This window comes from Alligator sinensis, unplaced genomic scaffold (genome assembly GCF_000455745.1).
Source record: "Alligator sinensis unplaced genomic scaffold, ASM45574v1 scaffold137_1, whole genome shotgun sequence".
In the NCBI taxonomy this organism is placed as follows: Eukaryota; Metazoa; Chordata; order Crocodylia; family Alligatoridae; genus Alligator; species Alligator sinensis.
This window is the reverse complement of record NW_005842545.1, coordinates 867,432-894,892: the sequence shown is the minus strand read 5'-3', so window position 1 is coordinate 894,892 and position 27,461 is coordinate 867,432. Positions and strand designations below refer to the sequence as shown.

At 60.5% G+C, this 27,461-nt stretch overlaps 5 protein-coding genes across 14 annotated transcripts in view; 1 reads left to right on the top strand and 4 right to left on the bottom strand.

Annotated features, from left to right (window-relative positions):
- Positions 1-4,965, bottom strand: part of L1CAM (L1 cell adhesion molecule) — a 33,992-nt gene extending 29,027 nt beyond the window's left edge. The window contains exons 1-2 of the mRNA XM_025213721.1: positions 4,833-4,965; positions 872-1,009 (exon numbers count right to left, since the gene is read on the bottom strand). Of these exons, the coding sequence (XP_025069506.1) occupies positions 872-1,009; positions 4,833-4,935 (241 nt within the window). The 5' untranslated portion in view covers positions 4,936-4,965. The remainder of the gene's footprint in view (positions 1-871; positions 1,010-4,832) is intronic.
- Positions 4,918-8,237, bottom strand: SSR4 (signal sequence receptor subunit 4). 2 transcript variants are annotated; one of them, XM_006032027.3, is made up of 6 exons: positions 8,081-8,237; positions 7,186-7,304; positions 6,730-6,804; positions 6,337-6,426; positions 6,052-6,117; positions 4,918-5,066 (listed from the first exon to the last, which is right to left on the bottom strand). In XM_006032027.3, the coding sequence occupies exons 1-6, from the start codon at positions 8,151-8,153 to the stop codon at positions 4,962-4,964; spliced, it is 528 nt and encodes a 175-aa protein (XP_006032089.1). In that variant the 5' UTR covers positions 8,154-8,237; the 3' UTR covers positions 4,918-4,961. The 2 variants fall into 2 exon arrangements, with proteins under 2 accessions (XP_006032089.1, XP_014379355.1); XM_014523869.2 differs by lacking the exon at positions 6,337-6,426.
- A 31-nt stretch (positions 8,238-8,268) lies between these two features.
- Positions 8,269-15,054, top strand: IDH3G (isocitrate dehydrogenase 3 (NAD(+)) gamma). Its single transcript, XM_025213722.1, has 15 exons — positions 8,269-8,717; positions 9,009-9,123; positions 9,839-9,868; positions 10,662-10,688; positions 10,763-10,860; positions 10,971-11,083; positions 11,862-11,922; positions 12,142-12,274; positions 12,397-12,454; positions 12,487-12,601; positions 12,772-12,874; positions 13,179-13,325; positions 13,451-13,545; positions 14,643-14,719; positions 14,881-15,054. Exons 1-15 carry the CDS (start codon positions 8,704-8,706, stop codon positions 14,946-14,948), a joined length of 1,254 nt encoding a protein of 417 aa, XP_025069507.1. The 5' UTR covers positions 8,269-8,703; the 3' UTR covers positions 14,949-15,054.
- A 156-nt stretch (positions 15,055-15,210) lies between these two features.
- SRPK3 (SRSF protein kinase 3) lies at positions 15,211-22,011 on the bottom strand. 7 transcript variants are annotated; one of them, XR_003095956.1, is made up of 11 exons: positions 21,905-22,002; positions 20,964-20,989; positions 20,676-20,877; positions 19,506-19,712; positions 19,131-19,231; positions 18,698-18,805; positions 18,377-18,446; positions 17,234-17,326; positions 16,393-16,488; positions 15,826-16,189; positions 15,211-15,495 (listed from the first exon to the last, which is right to left on the bottom strand). XR_003095956.1 is itself a non-coding variant. In XM_025213708.1 (10 exons), coding segments are annotated over exons 1-10 (936 nt in total). In that variant the 5' UTR covers positions 21,906-22,011; the 3' UTR covers positions 15,211-15,463. The 7 variants fall into 7 exon arrangements, 5 of the variants coding, with proteins under 5 accessions (XP_025069493.1, XP_025069491.1, XP_025069490.1 ...); XR_003095957.1 differs by having other exon boundaries at positions 15,896-16,189; XM_025213708.1 differs by lacking the exon at positions 15,826-16,189 and having other exon boundaries at positions 21,905-22,011.
- A 2,386-nt stretch (positions 22,012-24,397) lies between these two features.
- The window catches only part of PLXNB3 (plexin B3), a 31,945-nt gene continuing 28,881 nt past the window's right edge, over positions 24,398-27,461 (bottom strand). For all 3 annotated transcript variants that reach the window (XM_014523898.2, XM_025213678.1, XM_025213681.1), the window contains 6 exons: positions 27,166-27,230; positions 26,893-26,968; positions 26,505-26,576; positions 25,496-26,276; positions 24,683-24,840; positions 24,398-24,511 (listed from right to left, as the gene is read on the bottom strand). In XM_014523898.2, the coding sequence (XP_014379384.1) occupies positions 26,172-26,276; positions 26,505-26,576; positions 26,893-26,968; positions 27,166-27,230 (318 nt within the window). In that variant the 3' untranslated portion in view covers positions 24,398-24,511; positions 24,683-24,840; positions 25,496-26,171. The remainder of the gene's footprint in view (positions 24,512-24,682; positions 24,841-25,495; positions 26,277-26,504; positions 26,577-26,892; positions 26,969-27,165; positions 27,231-27,461) is intronic.

The following is a 27,461-nucleotide window of genomic DNA, read 5'->3' as shown; positions in this document are numbered from 1 at the left end:
AGGGAGACCAGTTGGACTGTACCACTATAGAACAAGGTGGGTGCCTCAGAGCAAGCAGGGGTACCCAAACTGAACGATTGCAGGGTGAATGGGGACAAGGACATACAGCCCCCCCAGGCACCACTGTAGTGGGTAGCTGGGTTGTACCACCGCAGGAAATGAGGTGGGGGGAAATAAACTCTATAATTGGAGGGCAAATATGCAGAAGAATAGGGACCCCAGGGCAACCTGGGCTGTACCATTGCTAGACAAAGGGGGAGGCAGGGCCCAGAAAGGATGGGTGGGAGGGCACCTGGGCTGTACCATTGCAGAGATGGGGGGGGATATCTAAAATCTGGGGGAAGCTGGGCTATACCAGTGCAGGACAAAGAGGGTGGTGGGGGTTAGGGCCCCAGCAGGGTTTTACTACTACAGATGGAAGTGGGGGCTTTGGGGCCCTCAGTCAACACAGCTGTACCATTACAGGATAGTTGCGGGTGTTAGGACCCCAGGGCCAATCGGCCTGTACCATTGCAGGAGAAAGGGGAGTGTTAGGGCCCCAGGTCCAACTGGGATGCATCATTCCAGGACAAATGGGTATGTTAAGCCCCCCAGGCTATAACCATCATGACCTATACCATCATACTGCAAAGAGGAGCATTAGGCCTCCAGGGCCAGCCACACTGTACCATTCCAAGACAAATGAGGGTGTTAGGACCCCAAGACCAGCCAGGCTGTACCATTATAGAGCAAATGGTGGTATTAGAGCCCCCAAGGCCAGAGGGGCTGTACCATTCAAGGAGAAGAGGGTATTAGGGCCCCAGGGTTAGCTGAGATGCCCCATTCCAGGGAAGAGGGTGGTTCTCACCCCCGCCACCCCCCACATACTCACACTCCTTGGGGATGGTGAGGCTGGGGCCCTGGGGCAGCAGCAACAGCAGCAATAGAAAGGGCCCCAGCAAGCCCCTGATGTCCTTGGGTGGAGCCATGGTCCCGGGGGTGGGGTGGGCAGGAGCCAAGAGCTGTGAACCTGTGTGGGGTGGGGAGGGGAGGAGAGAGATGTCAGCCCCTGTTGCACGGGCCAGGGCTGTTCAAAGTACACTCCCATGCATGTGCAAAGAAAGTGTGGGATGAGACCCCCTCCCAAATGAAGCACCAGCTGAGAGAAGGGGACCCCCCCCCGGAAAGACGGACACCAGACCAGGTACAGGGTGTGGGAGGGGCATGAATTATTAATGGGGGACAAGCAGGGAGACGGCGCCCCTCACTCCAGACCTGCAGCCCCTGCCATATTGGTGCACCTCACTATAGACCCTCAGCCCCGACCCCAGAGCTCCGTGATGCCTCTCCCAACCTGTATTATTACCCCATGGTGCCCCTCACTCCTGCAGCCCTCCCCCTATATTAGTGCCCCTCGCTCCCAACGGAGCCAGGCCAAGACCAGCGGACATGCAGAGCTGCGACCTGACCCTGGAGGCAGAGTTCTTTCAGCTGCTGTGAGAGGAGCAGGGAGGGGCAGTGGAAGGGATGGGGAGGGACTCCCAGACGCCTGGGGTCTCTAAGTGGGGGAGTGGGAGCTGCGGAGTGAGAGCAGGCAAGGGGGACTGGGAGCCCAGATGCTTGCATTCTCTGCCCCCCTCCTCGCCCCCACTGAGGGAGACACTTGTAACCTCCACCAGCTCGTGGATGGGTCACCAGCTGCGACCCAGCTGTCCCTTCTCAGCATGGATCGGGCCCAGATCGGGACCCCTCCGCCCTGAAAGTAGCCCCATGGGGCCCCCTGGAGCCATACGTCATTGGAAAGGGGGGTCCATTGTGCAGTCCCCAGAGCCGGCGCCCACCGCCTCTGCTGTCGCCATAGCAACGGAAGAAGGGTGAGCTGTCACCTTGACACCAAGTGAGAGGATGGAGACAAAACCCAGGCATCCGGGAGCCCCCCCTCCCCCTTCCCCAGAGAACCCAGGAGTCTGAGCCACCCCCTGCCCCCGATCTAGAGATTCCAGTCATCTGTGCTCCCAGCCCCCACAGATCTCACCCCCAAGCTCCCACCCACTCTCAGAAAACCCAGGTGTCCTTACAAAGACCCTATAGGCACCAATGGGGGAGGAGAGGAAGGGAAGAGGCTGACCAGGAAGGGGTTAATCTAATGCAGCACCTCCCTCTACACCATACCCCCGCAGTGCCCCTCATTCCTGACCTGCAGCCCACCCTTGAAGGGGAGGGGGCAGCTAGGGGACAACAGTGCTGTTGTCCTGAAGGCCCAGCCCAGATTCCAGAGGGGTGACAGGGGTGAAAACCAGGAAGGGGCTCAAGGACCCAGGCTCTGAGCTTCCAGTCCCCCTGCTCTCATTCCACATCACCCATCCCTACCCAGGGGGCTGACTGCACCCCCACACCACCTCCGAGGCTGCAGGTCACCAGCTCTGATGGGTGTCCCCCACCATGGAGATGCTCAGACACCTGGATTCTCTGGGAGAAAGTGGGGCTGAGGGGATGAGAGCAGAGGGGGCTAGGAACCCGGATGCTCGGGTTCCTTCCTCATCTCTGCTCCTCCCCCCTTCCCTGTACACACACACACACACACACCTGCAAATATCCACCCCACCATAGGGATTTGCTTACAAGTGGCCACATTGCCCCGCCCCCCACCTGCTGCAGAAAGGACCTTGGGGCTGCGGGTCACGCACTACGAGGACATAGGTGAGGCTGCAGGTCGGGAGCAAGGGGCATCGCAGGGCTCTGGGGAGGGGGGTGGGGTGTGGGCAAGATCCCGCTCCATCACAAGACACTTGATGTTAGAGCCATGAAGGAAACGGGTAATTTTCTGGACTCGAAAGAGAGGTGGGGGAAGCTCCAACGCCTGGGTTCTTTGGGAGAGGAGGTTTGCGGGGTGAAAGGTGGGTTGGGGTCCAGACGCCTGGGTTCTCCATCTTGGCTGGGGTCAGTCCCACGTGAAGTCCAGTCCACGGGTCTCCCACAAGGGTCCCCAGCAGCTGGAGCAGGTTAGGCACTGGAGCAGGTTAGGCACTGGGAGGCAGCACCTCCACCCCTGGCCCCTCCCCTTCTGGCCCCAGTCCTGGCTGCCATGACCGCACCCAGAACCACCCCCCACCACCCAGCAGTTGTACGGCTTGATATGCCATGGCCACGCAGACACCAACAGGGGAAGTGGGGGCTATTTGCTTACACCCCAACCACCAGGGAACCCAAGCGTCTGGGCCCCCGCTGCCCTAGGCTCACACCATGGGCGCGAAGCAGGACTGACACACATGTCTAGCCCCTGCAGCCTGACACACATGTGGCCCCATGCACTGTAACCCACAGGGCCCTGCTAGTATGTGGGGATGCAACAGGCATATTGTGGTGTGTAGTTGTGTCTGGATTCCACCTGGGTGTTGACCCAAGCAGGCCCTGGGCACCCTGGCCATGCAACAACACACTACAACACGCCTGAGACATGCCAGAACACACCCAATCCATGACTGGTGACAACAGAATAGGTTGGAGACATGCCATGCTATGGCCCCACACACTTGGGATATGCTGCGACATGCCACATCATGACACTCCTGAACACACCAAGGGTCCCCCATACCCTGGACATGCAAGGGACACACCGCAACACCATGGACCTCGGAGACACTGTAGGTCTGCCCTTGATTCCTGTCAAAAATGACAGGACCCCCCCCCCCCCCCCCCCACCCCGACCCCCCCAGCCGCACTGGGAACCCCGGCGTCCGAGCCCCGCCCCCCTAGAGAACCCAGGAGTCAGAGCACCTTCCTCTCCCCGAACACGCGCGCACACGCTCCCCCGCCGCCGGCGACCGAGCCCTACACATCCAGGGAACCCAGGCGTCTGAGCATCACCGTTTCCCACTACAGGACACAGGCATCCGAGACCCGCCCCCACAGGGAACCCAGGCGTCGGAGCATCCTCCCTCACAACACGCACACACTAGAACCCAGGTGCCCGAGACCCCCACCCCATAGAGAGGCCGGGCGTCCAAGACCCCCCGAGAGAACCCAGGCATCCGAGTGCGATGGGATCGGGGCGGCTCCTACCTGCGCCCGGGGCGGCGCCCCCACCAGGCCCCGCCTCGGTCGCGCCCCTCCCCCCACCCCCCAGGCACGGGCGCGCAGGTGGGGGGCCGGAGCAGCACGCCTGACAGAAAACCCAGGCGTTTTGACCCCCGTCGGGAGCCCCCGCCCCCCTGATCCTGGAATTTTCCAGCTGTGAGAATTTCCTAGGAAAGGAGCTAGACAGGGAAAGAACCCAGGCTGGCCTCAGACCGTGGAAGTGGGGGTGCCACACCCATCTTATCTATAGGGCCTGGCAGGCTCCACGGCACACACAGGGTTAACGTCAACCATCTATGACATCACCCTGTGATGTCACTACGAGCCAGGGCAGGGCCACAAGACCCCCCCCCCAACCTTGGCATCAGGCTGTCCCCCAGAATTCTCCCAGCCTGGAACTCCCAACCCAGCCCCTCCACCCAGCCCAGAGCAGGGAATGAACCAAGGCATCCAGGTGCCCAGCCCCTCTGCTCTCACCCCCAGGCCCTACTCTGCTCTCAGAGAACACAGGTGGCTGAGGGCCCAGCTTCCACTTCTACCTAGGGCAGCAGGATCCAGGACACTGTGCGGTTAATACCAGCCTGATGGGAGGTCACTGCCTGATGATATCACTCAGAGACATGGTAACAACCCTCACTTGCCCGCCCCCCCTCTGGTGCCCCTCCCATAGCCCTGGATGCCACTCACTCCAGATCCACAGCCTACCTCCCTATGGTGCCCCTTTGTCCCAAACCACAGACATGCTCTCTAGCTTGGATTCTTCTGTGCTGACCTACTTCCAGGACCAGAACTGGGAGGCTGGACACCTGGGCTGAGCCTGCAGCCTTTCCATCCCCGAAAAACAGCACGGGGAACCAGGGCTGGGGGCAGGGCTGACATTTATTGGCAGATGGGGGGAGGCATGGTCAGGCCTGCAGGCGGCTGCGTGCACTGAGGGCGAGGTAACCAGCTACGAGTCCCACGGCAGCCGCCAGCACTTCGCTGGACACCCAGGGCCCTGTCCAGGCACCCTGTGGAGACAGGAAGGGGGTTAATGAGATGGGAGGTCCCCTGCCCCAGCCCCTAGTCTAGTCCTTTTCCTCCCGGCCAGGAAACCAGGAGATGAAGAGTTAATGAGATAGAGGAGATGCAAATTTAATGAGATGGGGAAGCATCATATTAATACGATGCAAGCCCCACTCCAGCCCTACTGCCTTGCCAGGACTGTGGGAGGTGAAGGGTTAATGAGATGGAGCTATGTGGCATAATAATGATGATAATATAAGATGAGATAAGGATTACCCCAGCACCCTCATCCCACTCCCCAAATCCCCCCAGCCAAGTTCACTGAACCGGTCCCCCATTGCGGGCTGATGTGCATGAGTTAGAGACACAGGGTTAATGAGATGCAAAGCCTCTACCCCAGGCCCCACCCCAGCACAGCTCATGAAAGCCCCCACCCCCATATAGAAGGGACAGGGGTGAGGAAGCCCTGGTCCCGCCCCTACCCAATCTCCTCCAGCACAGCCCCCCACAGTGCAACTAGGCCTGTGGCAGAGGGGCAGATAATGATATGCAAACCCCTGGCCCTGCCCCATATCCCCCATAGGCCCAGCTGAGCTGGGAGAAATGAGGGGTTAATGGGGAGAAGCAGCCCCCCCATATGACTCCCTTGGAGTCATCCCCAGAGGGCCAGCCTGACCCACTGGGCCCTAGGACCCACACATATCCCCAAGCTCCACCCCAGCCTAGCCAAAACTCCATCCCTCACCTGGGCCCACTCCTGTTTCTGAGGCCCCACCCCCAGTCAAGAGGTCCCACCCACAGTCAAGAGGTCCCACAATGGCCACTCCCCTGCCCAAACCCTGCCCCAGACTCCACCCACTTTCTCCAGGCCCTGCCCCCTAGGCCAGACCTGACCCCTGGACTCATAGCTGGGCCCCAATGATTTAATAACACCCTCAGGCCCTGGCCCTCCCTGGTGGTCCTGCCCACCCCAAGGCCCCCAACCCTCACCCGATGCTCCACATTGACTGTGAAGAGAGGCTGGATCTTAGACACATCCTCATTGTTGCGCTGGGCCTGGGTGGGAAGGAATAGACCATTAGGCCTCACCCCCAAGCCCCTGCCCACACCCCCAGCTCCACTCCCAAGCTGCCAAGGAGGGCTGTGGTGATGAGAAGGTTGTGGGACCACCCCTGCCCCTTCCACATAACAGGAGGGAACCCAGGCACCCTGACTCCCAGCCCCACCCTCAGTCCCCGCTGTCCCAGAGAACCATGACATTTGGGCCTTGCCCACCTTGCGCAGGACACTGTATGACTCTTCGTCAAAGAACTTCACCTCATAGGTGCCTGACTGGGTAAGCTTGTGCTCTGTGCTCCAGGACACCTGGGGGTGTGGGCAATGGGACACAGGTGTCCAGGAGACCAGCTCTACCCTGTTCGCATCCCTAGCCCTCACTCCTCACCCAGAGAACCCAGGCATCCAGGCCCCCCTGCTCTGATCTCCCAACCTCCACTCCCCTCCCAGGGAACCCAGGTATGTAAGGCTCCCAAGCCCCTTGCACCCACCTTCCAGACCTCAGTATCTGCCCAGCAAATCCAGGCACCCGTGTGCCCAGTCCCCACTGTGCTCACCCTCAGGCCCTCACTGCCCCTCCCTGGGGAACCGAGGCATCTTGGCCCCACGCACCTGGTAGCGCCCAATGTCCTGGCCCCTTGTCACCGGGAACTGTTTGCCATTGACATCTGCATAGAGCGCCACATTCTGGGAGTCATAGAAGGTTATCTGAGGGGGAGCTCAAGCATCTGGGCTGCCCACCGCAGACGGAACTCAGGCATCCAGGCACTTAGCTATGCCCCCTACCCTGCTGTGTGGCAAGCCCTGCCCCCCCACAAAATAGTGACCTCCAATTTCTGTGCACCCAGCACCATGCAACCTCAAGGTCCATGGAATTGCAGTTTCTGGGCACCCAGCTCTGCCCCCTGGCCATAGAGAACCCAAGCATCCAGGCACCCAGCTTTGCCCCCATAGGGAACCCCAGCATTCAGGCACTGGGAACCCAGACATCCAGGCACCCAACTGTCCCCTGGGGCACAGGGAACCTTGGTATCCAGGGTGCAGGGGTGGGGAGAGAGCAGAGGGCACCTGAGCACCGTTCTTGCAGGCCAAAGAGATCTCAACGATAAAGACACTTTCGGCAGCGATGACAGCATCCGATGTGGTATAGTAGGATGGTACCACCTGCGGCTCTGGGCATGGCTCCCCTGGGGGGACAGGAGGGCAACCTGTGAGCTGGAATGTGGGCACAACCCAGGGGAGGTTAAGGGTGGTGGGGGGTGGAAGTCACAGATCTCCTAAAGCCAAGGGGAGTCTCTGACACCATGTGGGCTGTGCCAGGGAGCACTAGGGGCAAGACCTGAGGGAACCTGTGAGCTGGGAGAGGAGCAGGGATTGGGGGAAGGCCATGAGCTGGGGGTGAAGCCCCATGACTTATGGGGCCCAATTCTCCCAGAGCCATGGGGGAGTTGCACGTGGGGGGGGGGTCCCTGTCCCATGGCAAGGGGGTGGAACGACTGACAGGGCCCCAGAACCTCGTGGCAGGGGAGCTTCACCCCAGCTCATGACGGAACCAGGACCCTGTGGGGGGCCTGGCTCAGGGACAGAGGCTGCACCCCAGATAATACATTCCCCAATTAGTTGGAGCAGCCCCGGAGGATCTTTAACCTAGTCCTGGGCCTTGGGGGCCAAAAGCCTCTGGGGGGCTTCACCCCAGCCCGTGAGCCCCTACAGGGGTGCCGTACAGCCGCCGCGGTCCCGCTCCAGCGAGCAGCCAGGACCTTCCGGGCTTCACCTCGTGCACAGGTCCCACGGGGCCGCGGCCCGGATCACGCGAGGGAGGCGGAGACTCCGGGGTTGGAGTCAGGGACCGCCCCGCCGGGCATCCGGGACCCTCCCCCACCCCGGGCTCCGGCTGCTCTGGCCTCAAGGGCCCGGGGCCTCAAGGGCAGGGACCCAGGCGTCCGGGGCGGGGAGCCGGTACCTGCGGCCCCGCCCGGGCCCAGCAGCACTTGTGCCATCGCCAAAAGCAACGCAACCCGCCTCGGCGCCACCATCTTGGTCCGATCCAGCGAAAAGAAGAACTACGGTCGCGGGGCCCGACGGGAAAGGGATGGAGACCCGGGCGCCTCAGCCATTCAGCGGGCCGGCCGCGACGCAACCCAGCCAATCAGAGTTCGGGGAAGGAGAGGGTCACGTCGGAGTCCCTAAAACGCGGCTTTACCTGGGTCGCCCTGCGCATGTGCATTAGGAAAGCAGGGAGGGGAAAAAATGGGCGTCGGGAGTTTTCTGGTGTACAGGCTGCGCGAGAAATATCAGAGAGAGGGATTGATGGGAACGGCAACGCGTTGTTTCGTCTCATTTTGTGCGGTGTCGCGCGATAGCGTGTGGGGAACTCAAAGGTTCCGTCTTTAAATGAGGAAATGACCGCCGGCTGCGACTTGAGTAGTAAGGAGCAAGGGGGTGGAAATCACAGCTGAGCCATTGCGCCTGCGCAACAGCTTTTCCGTGATATTACCTGTCTTCTGACTACAAGAGGGAAGAAAAAAATGGCTACCGCAACTTATTTAGCTTGGGCACCCGCGATAAAAGACCCACTCCGTTCGTATGCGCATGCGGCTGTGAGTGCCCCTATAAAGCATTTTCATTCCACACCAACTGCTGAAGCTTCCTTAGCCTGAGGAAGGGTTTTTGAACCCGAAAGCTTGCTTAATAACTATTCTCCAACCATTTGGGTTGGTCTAATAAAAGATATCAAATTCACCCAAGGAACCTTGTCTGCCTATAAAGCATGTAATCTGAGCTATAAAATGGCAGCAAAAGGCGAAAGACCCCATTACTGCGCAGGCTCAGTGTCGCTCAATGAGTTCTTGCGAGAACTCTGTCACCTCACGTCTCGCGTGATTTTTTAGGGCGAAATCCCGCAAGATCTCCAAAAAGCAGCGGCTCTCGGACGGAGTTCTAATGGCAGTGGTTCTGAAGGCACCGAGGCTGGTGTGGCGTGCGGCGCTGCTGGGGGTTCGCTCGGTGAGCGGGGCGGGGTGTGATATGATGGCAAGGCCAGAGGGTCCCGGCAAGTGTGCGGGTGGGGTTGGTGTGAAGTCTTAAAGGACTCCCGGTCAGGAGCGAGGGACGAGGCTGCTGGTTGGCTGGGAGACGCTGGAATGTGCTGGATGAAAATCCCAAACCGTGTTCTGATTGGTTGGCTCGCCCCGTGGAGGCGAGATCAAGCTCTGGATGGGGATTGGATATGTATAGGATGGAGGGCGGGACAAAGGAGAAAAGTGACCCCGGTGACAAGAGAAGCTTCGGGACAGTTTTTCTCTTTGGAGAGGCGGGATGAGGCTAGAATGCCCCTTTCTGATTGGTTGCCGCAGTGAAAGAAGGCCGGGATACATAACTGTCTGGCTTGTAGGGGTGAGGGCTTGCACTTGATTGATCCCTGGAAGGCGGAACTGAGCCAACTCGCTTCTCCTGATTGGGTCCTCTTCATGTCTCTATGATGGGGGGGCTTAGCTGCAGCTGCCTTCCCAGGCCCCTCCAGGGAGACCCCTGCTTCATCCCAGAATCCTCTGGGGCGAGCATCAGGGGGCAAGGGGTGGACCCAGGACCACACTATGCTCTGACCCCTCCCCAGGCCCAGGAAAGAGCCCCGGGTCCTGGTTCCCAGTCGCCTCCCAGATCAGGGAAAGAATCCAGGCCTCTTCCCCCATTTTAACCCTTTCTTCTCTCTCTTCCCCAGGTGGTGACCAGTTGCTGTAGCATGACGGCAGTGAGTCCAGCATGATCACTGCCCACGTCCTCCATCCAAGAGCACAGGGACCCCATGCATCTGGGTGCCCAGCTTCCCCCCTGCCCCAATCCACAGCCTCCCATCCAAGAACAGGGAGAGAACCCAGGCATCTGGGTTCCCACCCTGCCTGTTTTATAGCCCCCTAGTGCCCCCCCCTCCCCAAAACTGGGAGGGAACCCAGGTGTCAGGTTCCTAACCCCAACCTGCTCCAAGCCCATGTGCCTTAACCATCCCAGACTCCCTCACATCACAAAAGCAGGAAGAGATCCCATGTGTCTGAGTTACCAAACTCTAACCAGCTGGCCCCCACTGCCCCTCAAAAGTAGGAGGGAGCCCAGGTGTGTAAGTTCCCAATCCCCAACTCTGTTCTAACCCAATTAGATTCCCCCTCTTCACTTCTACCTGAGCCTGGGGAGAGAAGCCAGGCATCTGGGCCCCAGCCCTGGCCTGCTGTGACCCACCTTCCCCTGAAATAGAGGGGGGATCCATAGAAGACTTACAAAAAAGTAGAACTCTTGATTCCAAAATGATAGCTTTTATTAGACCAACTGGGAAATTGCAAGAAAATTGTCCTTTTCTATGCTTCCAGCCCCCAAGCTCTAATCTACTTACACCCCAGGTGCCTGGCAAGGGGCAGTTGTGGAGGAGTATCTTAAGGGATAGGGGAGCTATGGGGTAGTTGGGGGAGCTGTTAGGGTTGGGGGGAGTCCCCCATAAACCCCCCTCTGCACCAAACTAACAGCATCTCTTGCTTCCTTCATCTATCCATCAGTCTAGCAGCTCCCAGCAGAAGCCCATTGTGAGTATCACTGTTATGTGGGGGGCTGGGAGCCCAGGCACCTGGGTCCCCTGTAACTGCTATGCTTCCCACAGCCTCCACCAGCCAAGTATGGGGGCCGCCACATGGTGACCATGATCCCAGGTGATGGCATCGGCCCAGAGCTCATGTTGCATGTCAAAGAGGTGTTCAGGTACTGGGCAGAGGCAAGGAGGTGGCTTTCTCTCTAAACCCTGCACTGCATCCCAGCCCCCACCCCCTCCCAGACTAGGAGGGAACCCAGGCATCCCTCTCTCCCCACAGACACGCATGTGTTCCGGTGGACTTTGAGGAGGTTCGCGTGAGCTCAGAGGCACCTGAGGATGACATGGAGAACGCCATCATGGCCATCCGCCGGAATGGCGTCGCCCTCAAAGGTATGCATTCTATATGGCTGCTATCACCACACCCCAGAGCCAGCCACAGCCAGGGGACTGCAGTCCTTCCCCCCCCCGCCAGGTGGAGCCTGGAGAGAACCCCCTGCCCCAGAGCCAGTTGCATTGTAGAGCCAGAGTGACCTACCCAAGAGTCAGCTGCACTATGGCAGCACTGTTATATCCACCACCCCACCCCACCCCACCCCAGAGCTAGCTGCATCCCATACCACTGTTATACCCAGCCCTATACCACAGCTGGTTGCATCCCCAGGTCCCTGTTATACTCAGCTCCAGTGTCGTGTCGTTCCCCCCCCCCCAAAGGCAGCTGCAGCTCTGGGAGCAGATAGAACTCAGCAGCTTCTCCCCCAGCCACATCCTAGAGCTGGAGATCCTCCCTATCCCTGAGCCAGCTGCATTTTGGATCTGTTCTACCCAGCAGCCTGTGTTCCTCAGAGGCAGCCACAGCCTGGGCCCTGTTATACTCACCCCAGAGCCAGCTGCGGCTGGGGGGCTAGAGAGACCCATATCCCCCCTAGAGCCAGATGCAGCCTGAGATCCTCATTTTACCCAGCCCCTGACATCACCCCAGAGCCAGCTGCTCTGGGTTCCTGTTTTACCTAGCTCCATATGGCCCACCTCGGAGCCAGCTGCAGCCTGGGGGCACTATATCCAGCGTCTGTCACCCACCGCTGAGCCAGCCACAGCCCAACACTGTTATAGCGAGAGCCAGCCCCACCCTAGCTGCCTCACAGCTCTGACCTGTTTCTGCCCTTGCCAGGAAACATCGAGACCAACCACTACCTGCCACCATCCCATAAATCCCGTAACCACATCATCCGGTGAGGAGGGGGAAGGGGGCCTGTGGGTCAAGAGTCAGGGTCACGACAGGCTTGTGGGGAGGCTGCAGGTCACGAGGGCACCATATGGTGCAGGGGCTGTGAGTCAGGAGTGAGGGGCAATATGAAGTGATGGGGGAGCCTGCAGGTCATGAGTGAGGGGCAGCAGGGGCTATGGGACATATCTGGAGGTCCCTGACCCCTCCCTCCCCCTGCCCCTAGCACCAGCCTGGATCTCTATGCCAATGTGATCCACTGCCAGAGCCTGCCTGGGGTGGAGACACGGCACCAAGACATTGACATTCTCATTGTGCGGGAGAACACAGAGGGCGAGTACAGCAGCCTAGAGCACGAGGTGTGCCCTGCTCCCGGCCATCTGGGCCTCCAGCTGCCTGCCTTCTCTCCTCAACGCCATGCTTCTCTGAGGACAAGGAGGAACATCCCTGCTCCTATCCCCTTCCCCTGCTTCTTACCTAGGCAGGAAAAGAACCCATGTGTCCTGACCCTGCCCCCACATTGGCACAGAGTGTGGCAGGCGGGGGAGAGAGCCTGAAGATCATCACAGAGAGAGCCTGAAGATCATCACAGCAGAACGATCGCAGCGCATTGCGGATTATGCCTTCCGCCTGGCCAACGCCACCGGGCGCCGCAAGGTCACAGCTGTGCACAAAGCCAACATCATGTGGGTGCTGCTGGTGGCAAGGCCTGAAGGGGGTGGAATCAGTCTTCCATAGCTCCATGTGGGCATTGCTGGGGCACAGGGCCTGGCCAGGCGAGTGGTGGCTGGTTGGAGGTGGGGCAGGTGAGGGGGGTTGTTCTTGGCCCCTCTAATTGCCCCTCTTTCTTGGGCAGGAAGCTGGGGGATGGGCTTTTCTTGCAGTGCTGCCGGGAGGTGGCAGCCGCTTACCCCAACATCGCCTTTGAGAGCATGATTGTGGACAACACTACCATGCAGGTGGGGACCCTGGCAGATGGGGGAGGGACCCAGGCATCTGGGAGTCTCCAGCTCCAAGAGCTAGGAGGGATCCCACACATGTGGGAAGTCACCAGGTCACCTCATGGATCTGGGTGTCCAGGAAGCCCCCAGAGCTGGGAGGGAATCCAGACATGTGGGACAAAACTCAGGCCTCCAGGCTGGGAGGGAACCCAAGTAGGGAACTTGGGCATTTGGGAAAGCCCCCAGGCCTCTGAACTGCCAGGAGAGGAGGGAACCAGGTGTCTGGGCACTAACTGGTTTATTTTCCCCCCCACTCCTGCAGCTGGTGTCCCGCCCCCAGCAGTTTGATGTCATGGTGATGCCTAATCTCTATGGCAACATTGTCAACAATGTCTGTGCTGGGCTGGTTGGCGGCCCTGGGCTGGTGCCTGGTGCCAACTATGGGCGCGATTATGCTGTGTTTGAGACGGTATTTGGGGCTGCAGGTTGGGAGTGAGGGACACCAGGTGGGGGGGGCCACAAGCTGGGATGACACTCCAAGGGCTGTTCTGGGTGACTCATCCTGCCCCTCCCCCCTTTTTCCCCCTGCACCAGGCCACCCGCAACACAGGCAAGAGCATTGCTCACAAGAATGTTGCCAACCCTACAGCCACACTCCTGGCCAGCTGCATGATGCTCGACCACCTCAAGTGAGTCTGTCGTTAGCCACCCTCCCCCTCCTATCCTTACAGTGGGTGGGGGGTGTATTAGCATGGGTGTGGCTTAAGTAGGCTGCACCCTCTGGCTCACTGAGTGACCTTCCCCAGCCCAGTATGGTCAGCTTGCAGTAGACAGGACTTGACTGACATTTGCTGGGCCTAAGCAGGCTCCACCCCAACGAAGTGGATGGGGCTTGAGTCACTTTGGTTCCACCCCTTTCAGTCCTTGCAGCTGGGACAACACAGCCCAGGTATCCTGTAGGTGGTTTCTGGTGGGGTGGGTGTGGCTTCTTGCTCCTCCCCCTGTAGGGGGTGGGCTGTGGACTCTAGTGCTCTGGTAACCACTACCCCCCTTGTCTCCAACTGACTGGCATTGTGAACTGACTTTGCTTTTAGCTCCACCCACTGAGGAGGGTGAAGTGGCTCCACCACCACAGACAAGATTGTGGTGTGGGTGGGGCCAGCATGTAGTGGGTGGGGCTTGCCTCACTCTGACTTTGGCCCCCCAGGCTCCATAGCTATGCCTCTGCTATCCGCCAGGCTGTCCTCGCCTCCCTGGACGATGAGAGTGTAAGTTCTGCTCCTTTCCTCCTGCTCACCAATGGTGGGGCCTTAGCTCAGGAAGTTCCAGCCAATCCCTTCCTCTCCACCAGTGGTGGTGCCCTGGGACAGGAAATCCCTCCCTACAGAGAGATACTGCTCTCTGCTGTCAACCAACAGGAAGTCTTACATCTTTGGCACTGAGGGGAGGGATGGAACCCTGTTCACCAGCTTCCTGTCCCAGGGGCTGAACAGCAAATTCTGTTCCCATTGGGGGATGGGGACTTCCTGCTTAGCAATGCCACCTCCCTGCTGCCAATCAGACAGGAAATCTGCCTTTTTGGACCGGAAGTGGGTAAGGAGGGGGTCCCACTTCTCTGAGTGATGGGCAGACAGGAAGTCTTGCCTCCAGGCTTGGCAGCCACATCCTGTGAGCGCTGGAGCCTTTTCCAGCAGGGGAAGGCCAAAGCCCAGGGGAGAAAGATGGGGGCAGAGCCTGGTCTGTGAGGTGGGTGGAGGCCCCATTTCAAGTCTGTTTCCCCCTCCAGACCCACACACCTGACATTGGGGGCCAGGGCACCACATCGGAGGCCGTGCAATCCATTTTATGCCACTTGCGGCCATGGTAAGTCCAGGTGCCTGAGTCCCCCAGGGGCTGGGAGCCCAGACTTTGGGCCCCAATGTGTGGTGGGGAGCCCAGACACCTTGGTCACTTCAGGATTTGGGGTGTCTGGGAGCCTGGACACCTGGGTCCCCCTCTTACCATCTCTTTTGTCTCTGTGTCAGATGCCTTTGTCCACTACGATGACATTATTGCTCCAGGGCCCTGCCACTGCTCCTTCCCCCACACTTAAGGGGGACCCCAGGATTGGGGGGGGGGCTGGCCACCCCCCTTCCCCCTCTCTGTCATTGCTCGTGTTTATAGTAAGTGATTGTGCAGTAAACTTGCTTCTGCCTGCTTGCATGCCTGGATTGAATTGCTGCTTGGGGGGTGGAAAAGGAAGGCCAGATGCCTGGGTTCCCTGGGCGGGGAGGGAGGGCTGGTGGATGAGAGCAGGGGTGCTTGGAGCCCAAACACCTGCGTTCTGCCCTTGAAGGATCAGGCTGAGGCTTCCATCCTGCCAAAGGTTTTTACTCCTGTGACATGCAGACATGCTTACACACACACGCGTGACAGACTACCGCCTTTCTCTCCCTCTGGGGACAGCCCAGATACCTGGGTCCCTGGTGCTTGGGACAGGGAGGAGAAATGGCCAAATGCCTGGGTTCCTTCTGTACCAATGGAAGCTAATGGCCTGAGTCTCTGAGGCAGATGGTGACTGGGGGGAGGAGGGCGATTGTCTCACTGTACCTCAGGGAACCCAGGAGTTTAAGGGCCAGGACAGTCTCGATGCCTGTGTCCTAAAGGAATGAAGGATGGGGTTGGAAGATGGTCCTTTCCTGAGTTGGATGCCAGGTTCCTGAGGCAGGAGTGGGGCACAGCCCCAGGCACCTGGGTTCCTAGGGGTGGAGCCAGCTCTGGACAGAAACAGTGAGCTGCAACTCGATCCCTGATGCCTGGATTCCCCAGGTACTAGGAGAAGACCTGGGGGGGCAAGGCACTGGGTGGTACTAGATGGGTCCTGGATGCCTTGTCTTTAGGAGCCTGGGTTCTTGCCCAGCCCTGTCTCAGTGGACCCAGGCCTCAGGGAGGGGAAAGGTACGGGGCAGCTGTGGTTGGGTTGTGGATACCTAGGTCCTCTTCTCTGCTTCTGGATGCTTAGAAGCCCTGGGCCCCTCCTCACCCTGGGCCCCTCCTCACCCAGATGCCTGGGTTCCTAGGACAGCTACACTCTACTCCAATGGCCTGGGCTCTCTTCTCTCCGCTGCCTGGGTCCATCTTGCCTGGACATCAGGGTCCTAGGCAGCTGTTAGGGGTGGAGCCAGGGGTGGGCAAGGCACTGGGCAGCAGTAGGGCGCCGGGCAGGCTCAGGGGCCAGCATGGGCAGGAGGAAGCAGGCAAAGGCAGCCGCCTGCTCCAGTGGCCACTCATACTTCTCCAGCAGGACATCACGCAGCCCCCACGGCCGCAGCCCCTGGATGTGCCGCAGTTCCCCTGGGGGCCAATGCCGGAGCTGGGGTAAGATGCCAGCCCCTCCCCTCAGACCCAAACCCCACCCACAATCAGCCCCACAAAACCCCAGGCCCAGCCCATGCTTGGTAAGCCCCACAGCAGGCCCTACCCACACCTAAAAGCCTCACCCCTAAGGGCCCAGGACCATGGGCCGTGCAATGGACTCACTTCTTTGCAGCCCCTACCTGCGTGGTTGTAGCCGTTCTCCATGGAGACCTCAGTAGCAGTGACACCATGACAGTGCAAGGCCTTGGTTTCCATGGAGACCAGCCCCAGCAGTGCTGGCAGGACGCACAACTGGGTTCAGACCTGTGCCCGGGCTGGAATCATGCAGCAGTGACAGCGTAATCCACTGCCCACATGCCTGGGCAAGGATGTGCAGGCAGTGGATTGTGGCTCTGCCCCACACAGTCACTACTGCAGGATCCCAGGGCCAGCTGCAGAGCAGCTTCCTGCCCAGCCAGCACACCCTGCCAGCACTGTTGTGGCCTGTCCCTATGGAAACCCTGGCTCCATACTGTCATGGCACCCTGCTTTTGGGGTCTCCATAGAAACTGGCTACAATGACGCAGGCATGGGCTGCTGGGAAATGGAGTTTGAACATCAGCCAGAACTGCCATGTTGCCTACCCCTGTATTAAGACCTCACACCCCAGCCACAGCCAAGAAACCCTGCCCCTCCAAGGTCCCAGGCCAGACTCACATCTCTCATGCCCTGCTCACAAGGTCCCAGCCTACAGCCCAAAACCCCACCCCTGCTCACAGCCCCAGACCCTGTCCATAAGGTGCCAAGCCCCTCCCACAGCCAAGCTCCCAGACTGCAGCTACAGCTACTAAGTTCTACCCCTTACGAAGTCCTGCCTAGAGCCCCAAACCCCACCCCCCCAACTCCAGGCTCTGCCCCATGCCCCTTCTCTACAGCCTTAGACCCTGCCCACAGGGCCAAGCCCCTCCCCCAAGGCCCCAGTCACATAGCCTCATCCCTGACCCCCCAGCCCCTGCCCCCACCCTTTGCCCGCCTCCTCACCACGGCGGGTGAAGAACTCGCGGCTGTAGCGCCCAGAGAGGGCAAAGTGGCACGGGATCTCGCCCAGCAGCTCAATCACATGGGCTATGTGATCTGGGGTCAGAGATCAAAGATCAGCTACAGCTGCCTGCTAGTTCCCTGCCTCCCTCATTTGCCCACCTGCCCAGCTAAGTGCCTGGGTCCTGCCTCTTCCTGAAACTTGGGTTCCCTGCCTCTCCTGGACACCTGTGTCCCCTGTAGCCCCCACTCTTGTCCCCCTGCCTACTTGAGTCCTGGACCTCTGGGTCCTTCCCTCTCCTAGACATCTGGGTCCCCCACCCCATCTCTTGGACACCTGAGTCCCTCATGCCCCACCCCCAAACCTGGCTGGATCCTGGCTACCTGGGGCCCCTCCCCCTCTTGAACATCTGGGTTTCCCATTGCTCCCTGCTCTTACCCCTGCTTCCTGGCTGGGTCCTAGATGCCTGGGTTCTTCCCTCTTCCAGATGCCTGGGTCCCTTGTTGCCCCCCTGTCTAATTATGTCCTGGACACCTGGATCACCCCTGCCCAAATGCCTGGGTCCCTTCTCCCGGATGTCTAGGTCCCCTGTTTTTGTCCCCCTGCTCTTATCCTTCCCTCTGCTCTTGTCCCCCTGCTCAGCAATTTCAGGGATACCTAGGTTCCCTCTCTCCCGGGTGCCTGGGTCCCCCATTGCTTCCTACAGTCCTGCTCCCCTACCCCACTTGCCTAGGTCCCTGATGTCCAGGGCCCCTCCTCCTGGACACATAGATCCCTTATTGCCCCCCGTTCCCAACTGTGTCCCAGACACCTGGATCCCCCTGATCTGCTCCCAGATGTCTTGACCCCCTCCCTCTCCTGGATGCCTGGGTCCCCCACTGCACCCTGCTCTTGTCTCCCTGCCCAGCTGGGGCCGAGATGCCTTCAGTCCCTTCTCTCCCAGGCATCTGGGCCCCGTTGCCCGCTCAGTCTTGCCCCAGCCCTCCACCCCAACTGGCTGGGTCACAAATGCTTGGGTTCCCCAATCTCCCAAACACCTGGATCCCCTACAGCCCCTCCCCAGATTCCTGGGTCCTCCCTTCCCTGGGTGCCCCACTGCCCCCATTCTTGCCCTGCTGCCTGGTTGGGTTCCGCAGCCCCCTCACCCTCATCACGGCTGTAGTCATCGCCCGAGTGCGGCTCAAAGAGATAGTCGCCTGTTGCCAACTCAAAGGCCTGGGGGAGGAAAAAGAGAGGGGTCAGTAGCCTTGGGGCAGGCTCTATGGGACCCAGGTATCTGGGGGGGGGCTCTAAGTGATGCAGGTGTCCACGGAGGAGGGTTCTGGGGGGCCTGTGAGACCCAGGTATATGCGGGGTGGAGCTTTCAATGACCCAGGCATCCAAGGGAAGGGGCTCTAGGAGACTAGCACATGGCGGGGGGAAGCGGGGGGTGCTTTAAGGGACCCAGGCATCCAGAAAGACTGTACCACACAGGCAGTGCTCCAGATGTCAGCGGGGGTGCTGTAGCCAGCGCCAATCAGGACCTCCAGGGCTCGGTACTGCCGTGTCTGGATGTCCTCCGTGAAGTGCTTGTGCTGGGGTAGGGAGGGATCTGAGGGACCGAGGCATCCAGGAGCCCCTTGCCCAGCCCAGGAGATGCCCACCCACCCCCAAGCCAGGAGAGGGGACCCAGGTGTCTGAGAAGCCCCTCCTCCTGAGGGACCTCAGTTTTGCAGGAGACTCACCTGCCTTCAAGCCAGGAAGGAACCCAGGCATCTGGGACATCCCCAGGCTGGCAGGGAACCCATGTGTCCAGGAGCGCCGCCCCCCCCCCCCAGCACAATCAGGAAGAACCCACAAGTCCAGGAGGATACCCCCACCACAAGCCAAGAGGGACCCAGGCATCTGGAGGGGGCTCACCACCCAGCAGGCATTGCCCAGGTCTGCGATCTTGACCCGCAAACGAGCTGCATTGCGGGGGTCCAGTGGGTTCACCAGCCCTGGCAGCTCCCCCCACTCTGCTAGGGGCAAGGGTCAGGGGCCAAAGGTCAGCACCCCTCAGCAGAACCATGAGAACTCCCAGGACCCCCTTATCCCTCAGCCACCTCCTAATGGCCCTTCCTAACCTACAGCTGCCCCAGCCCACACCTACACAGGATCCTCCTACCCCCTCCTCCCGTTTTCCCAGGCCTGCTCCAGCCTAGCGCTACCCCTGACCCTCTCCTGCCACCACTACAGACCCCTCAGCCCCTCACAAGCTCCCCGGTTCCCCTGAGCTCCCCAGCCCAGTCTCACCTGGAGGCAGACGCAGGCCTCCCAGCTCACGCTGCCCTGAGGCCCCTGAGAGCCCTGAGACTGAGGCTGAGGTCGGCGACAGCAGCGAGTCAGATCCAGATGGGGGACGCATGCCCCAACCTGTGGAGCCCCCAGGTGTCCCCCCTCCTGAGCCTCCTGGGTCCAGTGTGTAGCAGCCTGACGATGAAGTTCGGCTGGGGGGGGGCACTTGTGCAGGGGGGAGATATTGGGGTCAGTGTGGGGGCTGGTTCCACCACCAAGTTTCTAGCTCTGCCCCATAGCCATGCCTTAAGGCCAGTCCCACCCTGAAGCTAAGCTCACCCTCAGGGCCTCCATGCCCTGCCCTCTGGTTCCCAGCCAGTCACAGAGGTCCCTAGTCCCACTCCAAGCCCCACCCCCTGGTTCCCAGTCCTGCCCCCAAACCCCAGCTCCGCTGCCAGACCCCAATCCCTGGTGCAGAGCCATGGCCTAATTCTATTGCAGCCCCCAAGCTCCTAGTCCCACCCCCAGTAATTTAGCCGTGTCCCCAAGCTCCTATCCCCACCCCAGGCCTCACCCACACCTCATGCCCCTCCCCCACATCTAGCCATGCCCACAAACTCTTAGCCACCCACCCATGGTCTCCATGCCACAATCACTGGTTCCTAGTGACACCCACAAGATCCTATAGCACTGCCAGAAGTTCCATCTACACCCCAGGCTCCTCCCCCATGCCCAACCACACCCCCAAGCTCCTAGCCCCATGCCTAGTTCCCAGCCCCACTCTCAACTCCCATGCCCCTGGCCTTGCCCCCCAAAGCTCCACCCCCATACCCAAACACACCCACAAGCTCCTAGCCACATCCTCAAATCGTTAGCCCCACTCCCAAGCTAACCCCACCCACTTGCACCTATCCCTGCCCCCAAGATCTGCATGCCCTGCTCCCAAGATCCTAGCCCAACCTTGTAAACCCCTAGGATGCCCCAGATTCCTTGCCCCATTCCCATGTCCTTGGCTCTGCCCCCACAAGTCCCAGCCACACCCCTAAGCTCCTAGGAGGCTCTGGGGCCATGATGCCCCGCCCCACCATGGGCCCTGCCCAGACCCTAAGCTCCTCCCTCCCAGCACCTAGCCCCCCCCCAAGCCCCTCCCTTCACAACTCCATTGGCCCTAGCCCTGCCTCCTCTCACCACTGTCCGTTCCCCCCTCGTCAGAGGAGCCGCCCCAGGCTGCAGAGGCGGGGTCTGGGAAAACGGGTGTGGCCTGGCCCGGCCCCTCCACAACCAGCTTTTGTAGCTGAGCCAGGTCCCGCAGTCGCTCCGCCAGAAGCTGCCCCTGCCGCTGCCGGCGTCGGCGCTGCCGCTTCCGCCGGGCCCGTGAAGGCCTTGAGCCCTAGGGGCAGAAGGCAAGGGTCGATGGGGGAGCACTCAAGCCTCCCACAAATAAGGGGGGCAGCAGGGGTCAGAGTTGAGACTCACCAGGATCTCCTGGGGAGCCGAGCTCACTGCAGCAGGGGGAAAGGAGAGAGAACCTCAGGCTTTCAGGCTGCCCCCCTGCCCTTCCTCCCAAAAAACCCAGGTTCCTGCCCTCTGACCGTAACCCTAACCCTCTCACAGGAGCCAGGCATCTGGGACACCTTTTCCTCACCCAAGCCCCACCTAGACAACCCAGGTGCTACAGACCCAGTGCCTGCCCAAAGAACCCAGGTGTCCAGCCTCCCATCCCTTTCCCCCTCCCCAGCCTGCACTCCACTCAGAGGCATCCAGACTCCCAGCTCCCCTACTTCCCCCCCCCCTCCCTCCAGGAGAACCCCAGCATCCAGGCTCCCAGCCTCCCCTCCAAAACTGTAGAGACCCCGGCACCCAAGTGACACCTGCAGAGCCCGAGGGCGGCAGGGCGCCTTCCTGCTGCCAGCGTGTGGCCTCAGCTGCCAAATGCCAGACATAGGCATCGCCCACGCACAGCAGCACATTCTCAGGTTTGATGTCTGTGTGAATAATCTCAGCTATATAAACCAAGCCTGGTCAGGGTCCCCCAAGTCCCCCCTGGAACCCTACCACCCCCCATGTCCTCCCTTGGATCTGCTTTAGCCAGAAAGAACCCAGATGTCTGGACACCCCCACAAGATCCCCCAGCTTCCTCCAATAGCCCCAAACCCCTGCCTGGGCCTCCAAAAGTCTATTTGGCACTGAGGGAAAATAGGAAACCAATACAGGGGAACATGGACTGGGGCCCCAGACCCTTCCAGGACCCCCCAGACACTCCTATGTCTCCCATAGACATAGGACTATACAGACCAGTGAGATCCAGCCCTGGCTCCCTTTAGGCTTTGTAGCCTTGTATGTCTCACCCTCCCCCACCCCCAGAGGCAGGAGGGAAATGAAGTTCTGAGGGGTGGGGAAGATGCCTGGGTCCCCACTTGGCGCAGGATGCTCTTGACACACAGCAGCGGCAGCCCCTGGTAGTTGGACTTAATGATCCACTTGAGGAGCTGGTGGCCCAGAACCTCCAGCACCATGCACACATCTGGGGGTGGGGCAGTCAAGGAGCAACCGGATGCTTGGCTTTCCTGGGAGGAGAATGGGGGCTTGGGCTTGAGAGCAGGGCAGGCTGGGAGCTTGGACACCTGGGTTCTCTCTCTGCTCTGGTAGGGAAGTGGAGGCTGGGGGTGGGGATCAGAATGGGGGGCTGAGGGCTCCCACACCTGGGTTCAATCCTAAGTGTTGGAGAAGGTGAGGGGGTGCTGGGGGCCTGGAAACCTGAGTTCCTTGGGAGAGCAGTAAGAGGTAGTGGTTAGCACAGAGCGGGCGGGGTCCCACATGCCTGGGTTCTCTGTCTGGCGAGTGGGCAGTAGTTAGAGTACCAGGGCCTCAGAGCCTGGATGCCTGGGTTCTCTAGGAGGGGAGTGGGGGGTAGTTTTTAGAGCAGGGAGAGCTGGGCCAGAAGCTGGGACGCCTGGGTTCCCTGGCAGGATACGGACGCCGTTGACCCCTGAGATCTTGAAGTCATCAAGTAGCTGCACAATGTTGTCCCGCTTGGGGTCACTGGGGTCTGAGTCCCGCACCTGGGGATGGGAGAGGTCAAAGGTCAGTGAGGAGGGTCACAGGGGGAGGGGCCTGAAGGGGTCAGTGGGGGTCCTCACGCATTTGAGCAGCCGGATCTCGTCAGCTGCCGTCTCAGAGTACTGCCGAGCACTCTTCACCACCTTCAGCGCCACAAACCGTTTCCGCCTGTGGGGGTTGGGTGGTAAGAGGGAACCCAGGCATCTGGGTGCCCCTCCATGCCTCTCCCATTGCCTGGAGAAACCAAGTCCCATATCCTTCCAGACCCTGACCCACAGCTGTTAGGCCCCACCCCCTTTCTCAGGCCCTGCCCCTTTCACAGCCCCTGCCCGACGCTCCGCCCCATGGCCCTCCCCCTCTTCAGCCTCCATCCCCAGCCTAGAGTTCACTTCGCCCACCACCCAGGTCCCCATAGCCCCACCCGTTCTCTAGGCTCCACCCCCAGCCCTGCTCACCGGATATCCCAGCAGAGCCAGACGGTGGAGAAGTGGCCCCAGCCCAGCTTGCGCACCACGTGGTAGCGACCATGGAACAGGTCCCCTATCTGCACCGGGTAGTACCCGCCTGGGGGGCATGGGGTGGGGGGGGATGACTGACACCCCTCCCCAGCTGAGTAGTAGTACAATCTGGGCTGTATTCCACACCCCCCCACCCCAACTGCCAGCCACCGCATGTGGCTGCATCCACCTGTCCTGTGCCATGCCCCCCTTCATCCTCATAGTACAGCACCCTCCAAACCCCCCACCCCAATTCCTATGCTATAACCCCCCCACTGCTCGAAGTGGCACAGCCCAGTCTACCCCATAGGAATATTGGTATCTCCCGTCTTTCTCTGCTCTCTACAGCCCAGTGATATGAGACACCCTGGTCTTCTCTCATAAAAAAAATTGCATATTCTCTGACAAAAACCCCAAAATCCATTACTGTAATCCCCCAAAGCCCCCTGAAGCCCCCCCCCCAGCCCTGCTGGTGCTCCTCACTGCCCCCAAAGCCCCCCAATACTACCGGTGCCCCTCACTTCCCCCACAACAGCCCCCCCACCTTACTCGTCCTTCTTGCCCCGCCAGCCCTGCCGGAGGGGCCCACAAATGCCAGGGCTATGAGGCCAGGGAACCAAGTCTGCAGCTCTCTGCCCCCAACAGCAGGCAGCTGCAGCAAAAGCAGCATGGAGCCAGCTCCCCCACTGCTCTGCCTGCTTGGGTGTGGGCAGGCCTGGCTCCTGGCTCCCTCCAGCCCTGCCAGGGCCCCCAGCCATGACCTGCAACCCCCTCCCCACCCCTGTCCTGCCAGAGGGGCCCCCAATCCCCTGCAAGACCCACTTACCACGCAGGCTCTAGAAAAGTGAGACTGAGCTGAGCAGAGCAGAGCCCTGGCAGGCTGAGCACCTCAGGCCCCACCCTTCCCCCTCCCCCTCTGGGCAGGGCTGGGGGTTTCCCACCCTGTTTGCAAACAGCTTTTGCAGGCTGGAGCTCAGCCAGTCTGCAGAGCTGTTCGCAAAAGCAGGGAATCCACCAGTTCCACTGCTAAAAGGAGAAATCCATATTTTCTCTGATGAAAAGGGGAAATCTGTGGTTTTCTCCATTTTTCTGTGGGAAATGGAAAACCCAGATCCCTGTATTCCACCCATCCCCCACACATCCCAATACCCCAATTTTCCCCCTCCCACAACCATAGTGTTATCTCCCAGCTTTTCCTCTCCCTTATAACAATGGTACAGCCCACCCCATATCCTCGCCATCACAGTGGTTCCTCCCTGCCCCATATTTCTCCTCCCATCTGGGCACTTCCCACCTCAGGTCCCCTCTGGGCACAGTGATACCCCCCCCCCTTGCCCCTCCACCTCTGCAGTAGTCTGCGGGGTCCTCCTGTTCCTCATCATCTGAGCCCAGAGGCCCTGCCCCCACCAGGCATGGGAGGGGTGGGGCCCAGGGTGGAGTGGTGCCACGCGGCTTTGGTGCTGGCTCCTTTGTGCTGGGGAGGAGGGAAGGGGTGAGAGACCAGACTCTAACACAGGCACCCAGGGGTGGGGAGCAGAGCTGGATATAGCAGGGACCCATATGCACTGAGTATCAGGGAGGGGTCTGTCCATGCAGCTGAGTCTGGGGGGGCAACGCAACCAAGTATAATACAGAGACCTGGATGCTGCTGAGTCTGGGGTGTGACTGGACTGGATATAACAGGGACCTTTCAGGGAAGCTGGGTCTCGAGCTTGTCTAGGTGAGTATAACGGGTTTCTCAATGCAGCCGAGTCTGAGCATTGCTGTATACAACAAGGACCGGGATGCAGCAGAGTCTGTAGGGGGCCACAGCTGGGCTTAACAAGGGTCTCTCCATGCAGCTGATCATGGGGGTATGGCCAACTATATAACAGGGAGACCTGGAGGCAGTTGTCTGGCATGGGGGACATGGGTGGGTATAATAGGAGTCTCTTGACCCAGATAAGACCGAGCAGACCAGGGTATAACAAGGACCCCTCGCTACAGCTGTGTGTGGGGTCAGGAACAACTGGGTATAACAGGGATCTCTCAATGCAGCTGAGTCTGGGGGACACAGCCAAATAGAACACAGAACCCCAGCATGGAGTTAAGTCTGGGGTAGGTCGGGTATAATGGGGGTCTTCCGCCCACCACACCTGGGCAGAAGCAGAGTCGCAGTGCATGCTGAGATGCCCACATCCCGATATAGCCATCACCTCACCCCCCACCTGCGTCAGGGGTTAAAAATAACCCTGGGCTGGGGCAGCTGCTGCAGAAGACAGCTCAGGAATGTGTGAGAGGGGGAGGGGACCCAGGAACCCCTCAAAAGCCAAAGGGGCTACCCCCCCACACCGGGCTAGAAGGGGGTACAGGGGTCCCCCTGTTATATGCAACCTCTCCCCCACTCCCGAGCCAGCTGCCTTTCCCCATTGTGCCCCTCACTCCTGACCCACAGCCCCCCGCCCCACTCACCCTGGGAGCGCTGCCCCCTTTGCCCCCTTTTCCTTCTTGTGCCGCTTCTTCCCCTTCTTGCCCTGGGCGCTGCCTGCACCTGGGGGGGGCAGGGGCAGGTTTGGGGGGGTCCCAAGCTGGGGTGACCCCCCCCGCCCCACCTTCTGCTTCCCTCTCCCCCACGCTTACCCTTCTTGCTGCTCATGGTACCCCCCCCCACGTTCCGCTGGGGCCGTCCCGAGAGTCTACGCATGCGCCGCCCCCACCATGGGGAGGGAAACAGCGAAGACCGGCCCGGGATAGGCGGGGAGGAGGGGTACTGAAATGAGGGCGGGGTTAGGGGTGATGGGCATGGCGAACGCAGGCGGGCGGGGCTAGTCCCTCATAAAACACCCCCGCCCACGTTTCGGGTGGAGGGAGAGAGGAGGGAACAGCCCTCCCCATATTACGTGGGGGAACCCCCATAATCAAGGGCAATCTCCCCTTCAGCCCCGCCCCCCACTTCCATGATCCCCCCCACCTTTCCCTAATGGACGAGTCGCAGCCGCTGGGTCCAATCAGGAGTATTCTTTATTCTATGTCATATAGCACCCCCATCCCCGGCTGGGGGGGCTCGGCTCGCCGCCCCGGGTTAGTGTGGGGTAGACACCCCCGAGGGGGAGGGGCTGCCCGGTAACATCAGGCACTAGGGGCGGGCTCATAGGTCCGTGACCTTGTTGTCCAGCAGCGCGGCCGCCTGCTGCAGCCGCGCCCCCAGCTGCTGCTTCTGCCCCGCCGGCTCCGCCTCCAGCGCTGCCACCAGCTGTGGAGGGACAGAGGCAGGGATCAGGGCCCCGCTCTCCTCCCGGAGACCCCAGGCACCCGGGCTCCCAGCCCCGCTGCTCCACCCCTCCAAGGAACCCAGGCGTCCGGGCTCTCCCCTTTCCTGCCGCAGAGCCCAAGCGTCCAGGACTCCTAGTTTGAATGGAGAACCCAGCAGTCTGGGCCCCGGGCTCCCAAACCCCCTCCTGGAACCCAGGCGCCCGGGTACCTGGTCGTGGCACGGGCGCACGTACTCGTACAGCTCTAGCAGCGCCCCCGAGCAGTCCAGATCCACCGACAGCTGCAACGTGGGAGGAAGGAATGGAGCTCAGACCTTCGGGAGTCGCCCACAACCCCCCGCCCCCTCCCTCGGCAGAGAACCCAGGCATCCGTGCTTTGCTGGGTGGGGGGCGCTTTGGGACAGAAGCCCCAGCTAGGGTCAGAGGGTGCCTGGGAGGTTGGTGGCTCCCAGGGACCAATGGCAGGGTAGGGAGATGCCAGGGGGTTTGAGGGTTCCAGGGGTGGGGTTATTTTGGGGAGGGTGTGGGGAGGAAGGGTGTTGAGAGAACCCAAGGAGCAGTAATACAGGGTTTAGGAGGATGCTGGGGCATCCATACCTGAGACATCTTGGTCAGTGCTGCGTTCATCTCCTGGTACGTGACTGGCGGAGCCTGGCGAACCTCGGCATAGTACCTGGTGGGGAGGGCATAAGAGAACCCAGGTGTCTGGGCTCCCAGCCCCCCTTCCCACAGAAAGCCCTGGCTCCAGTCTCCCCTCCCAAACTCCCTGCCCTTTTACAGCGGGGGTGGAACCCAGGCAATCCTGGCCCTCAGGCCCCCCACCACACTCAGGCATCTTCACAGGGGACCCAGGTCTCTGGGGGCACTCACCTGTCCACGAGCTCTCGATACCGTGGAATCTCACGGGCATAGAGCAGCTTGTTCACAGGGGAGTCCTGGTAGGGGGAGGGTGTAAAGGGGGGAAGGATACCTGGGTGACTGGGAGGCATGTCCCAGACGTCTGGGTTTCTCCTATAGGACAGAGATCAGGTCTGGACACCTAGGGCCCTGTTGTGGGGTGGGGGGCGCTGTGGGGCAGGAGCCAGGCCCAGACAGTAGGGGAGGGGGTTGGAGGCATGTCCTGGATGCCTAGGTCCCTCCTTTGTGGCAGGGGTCAGTCTCGGATG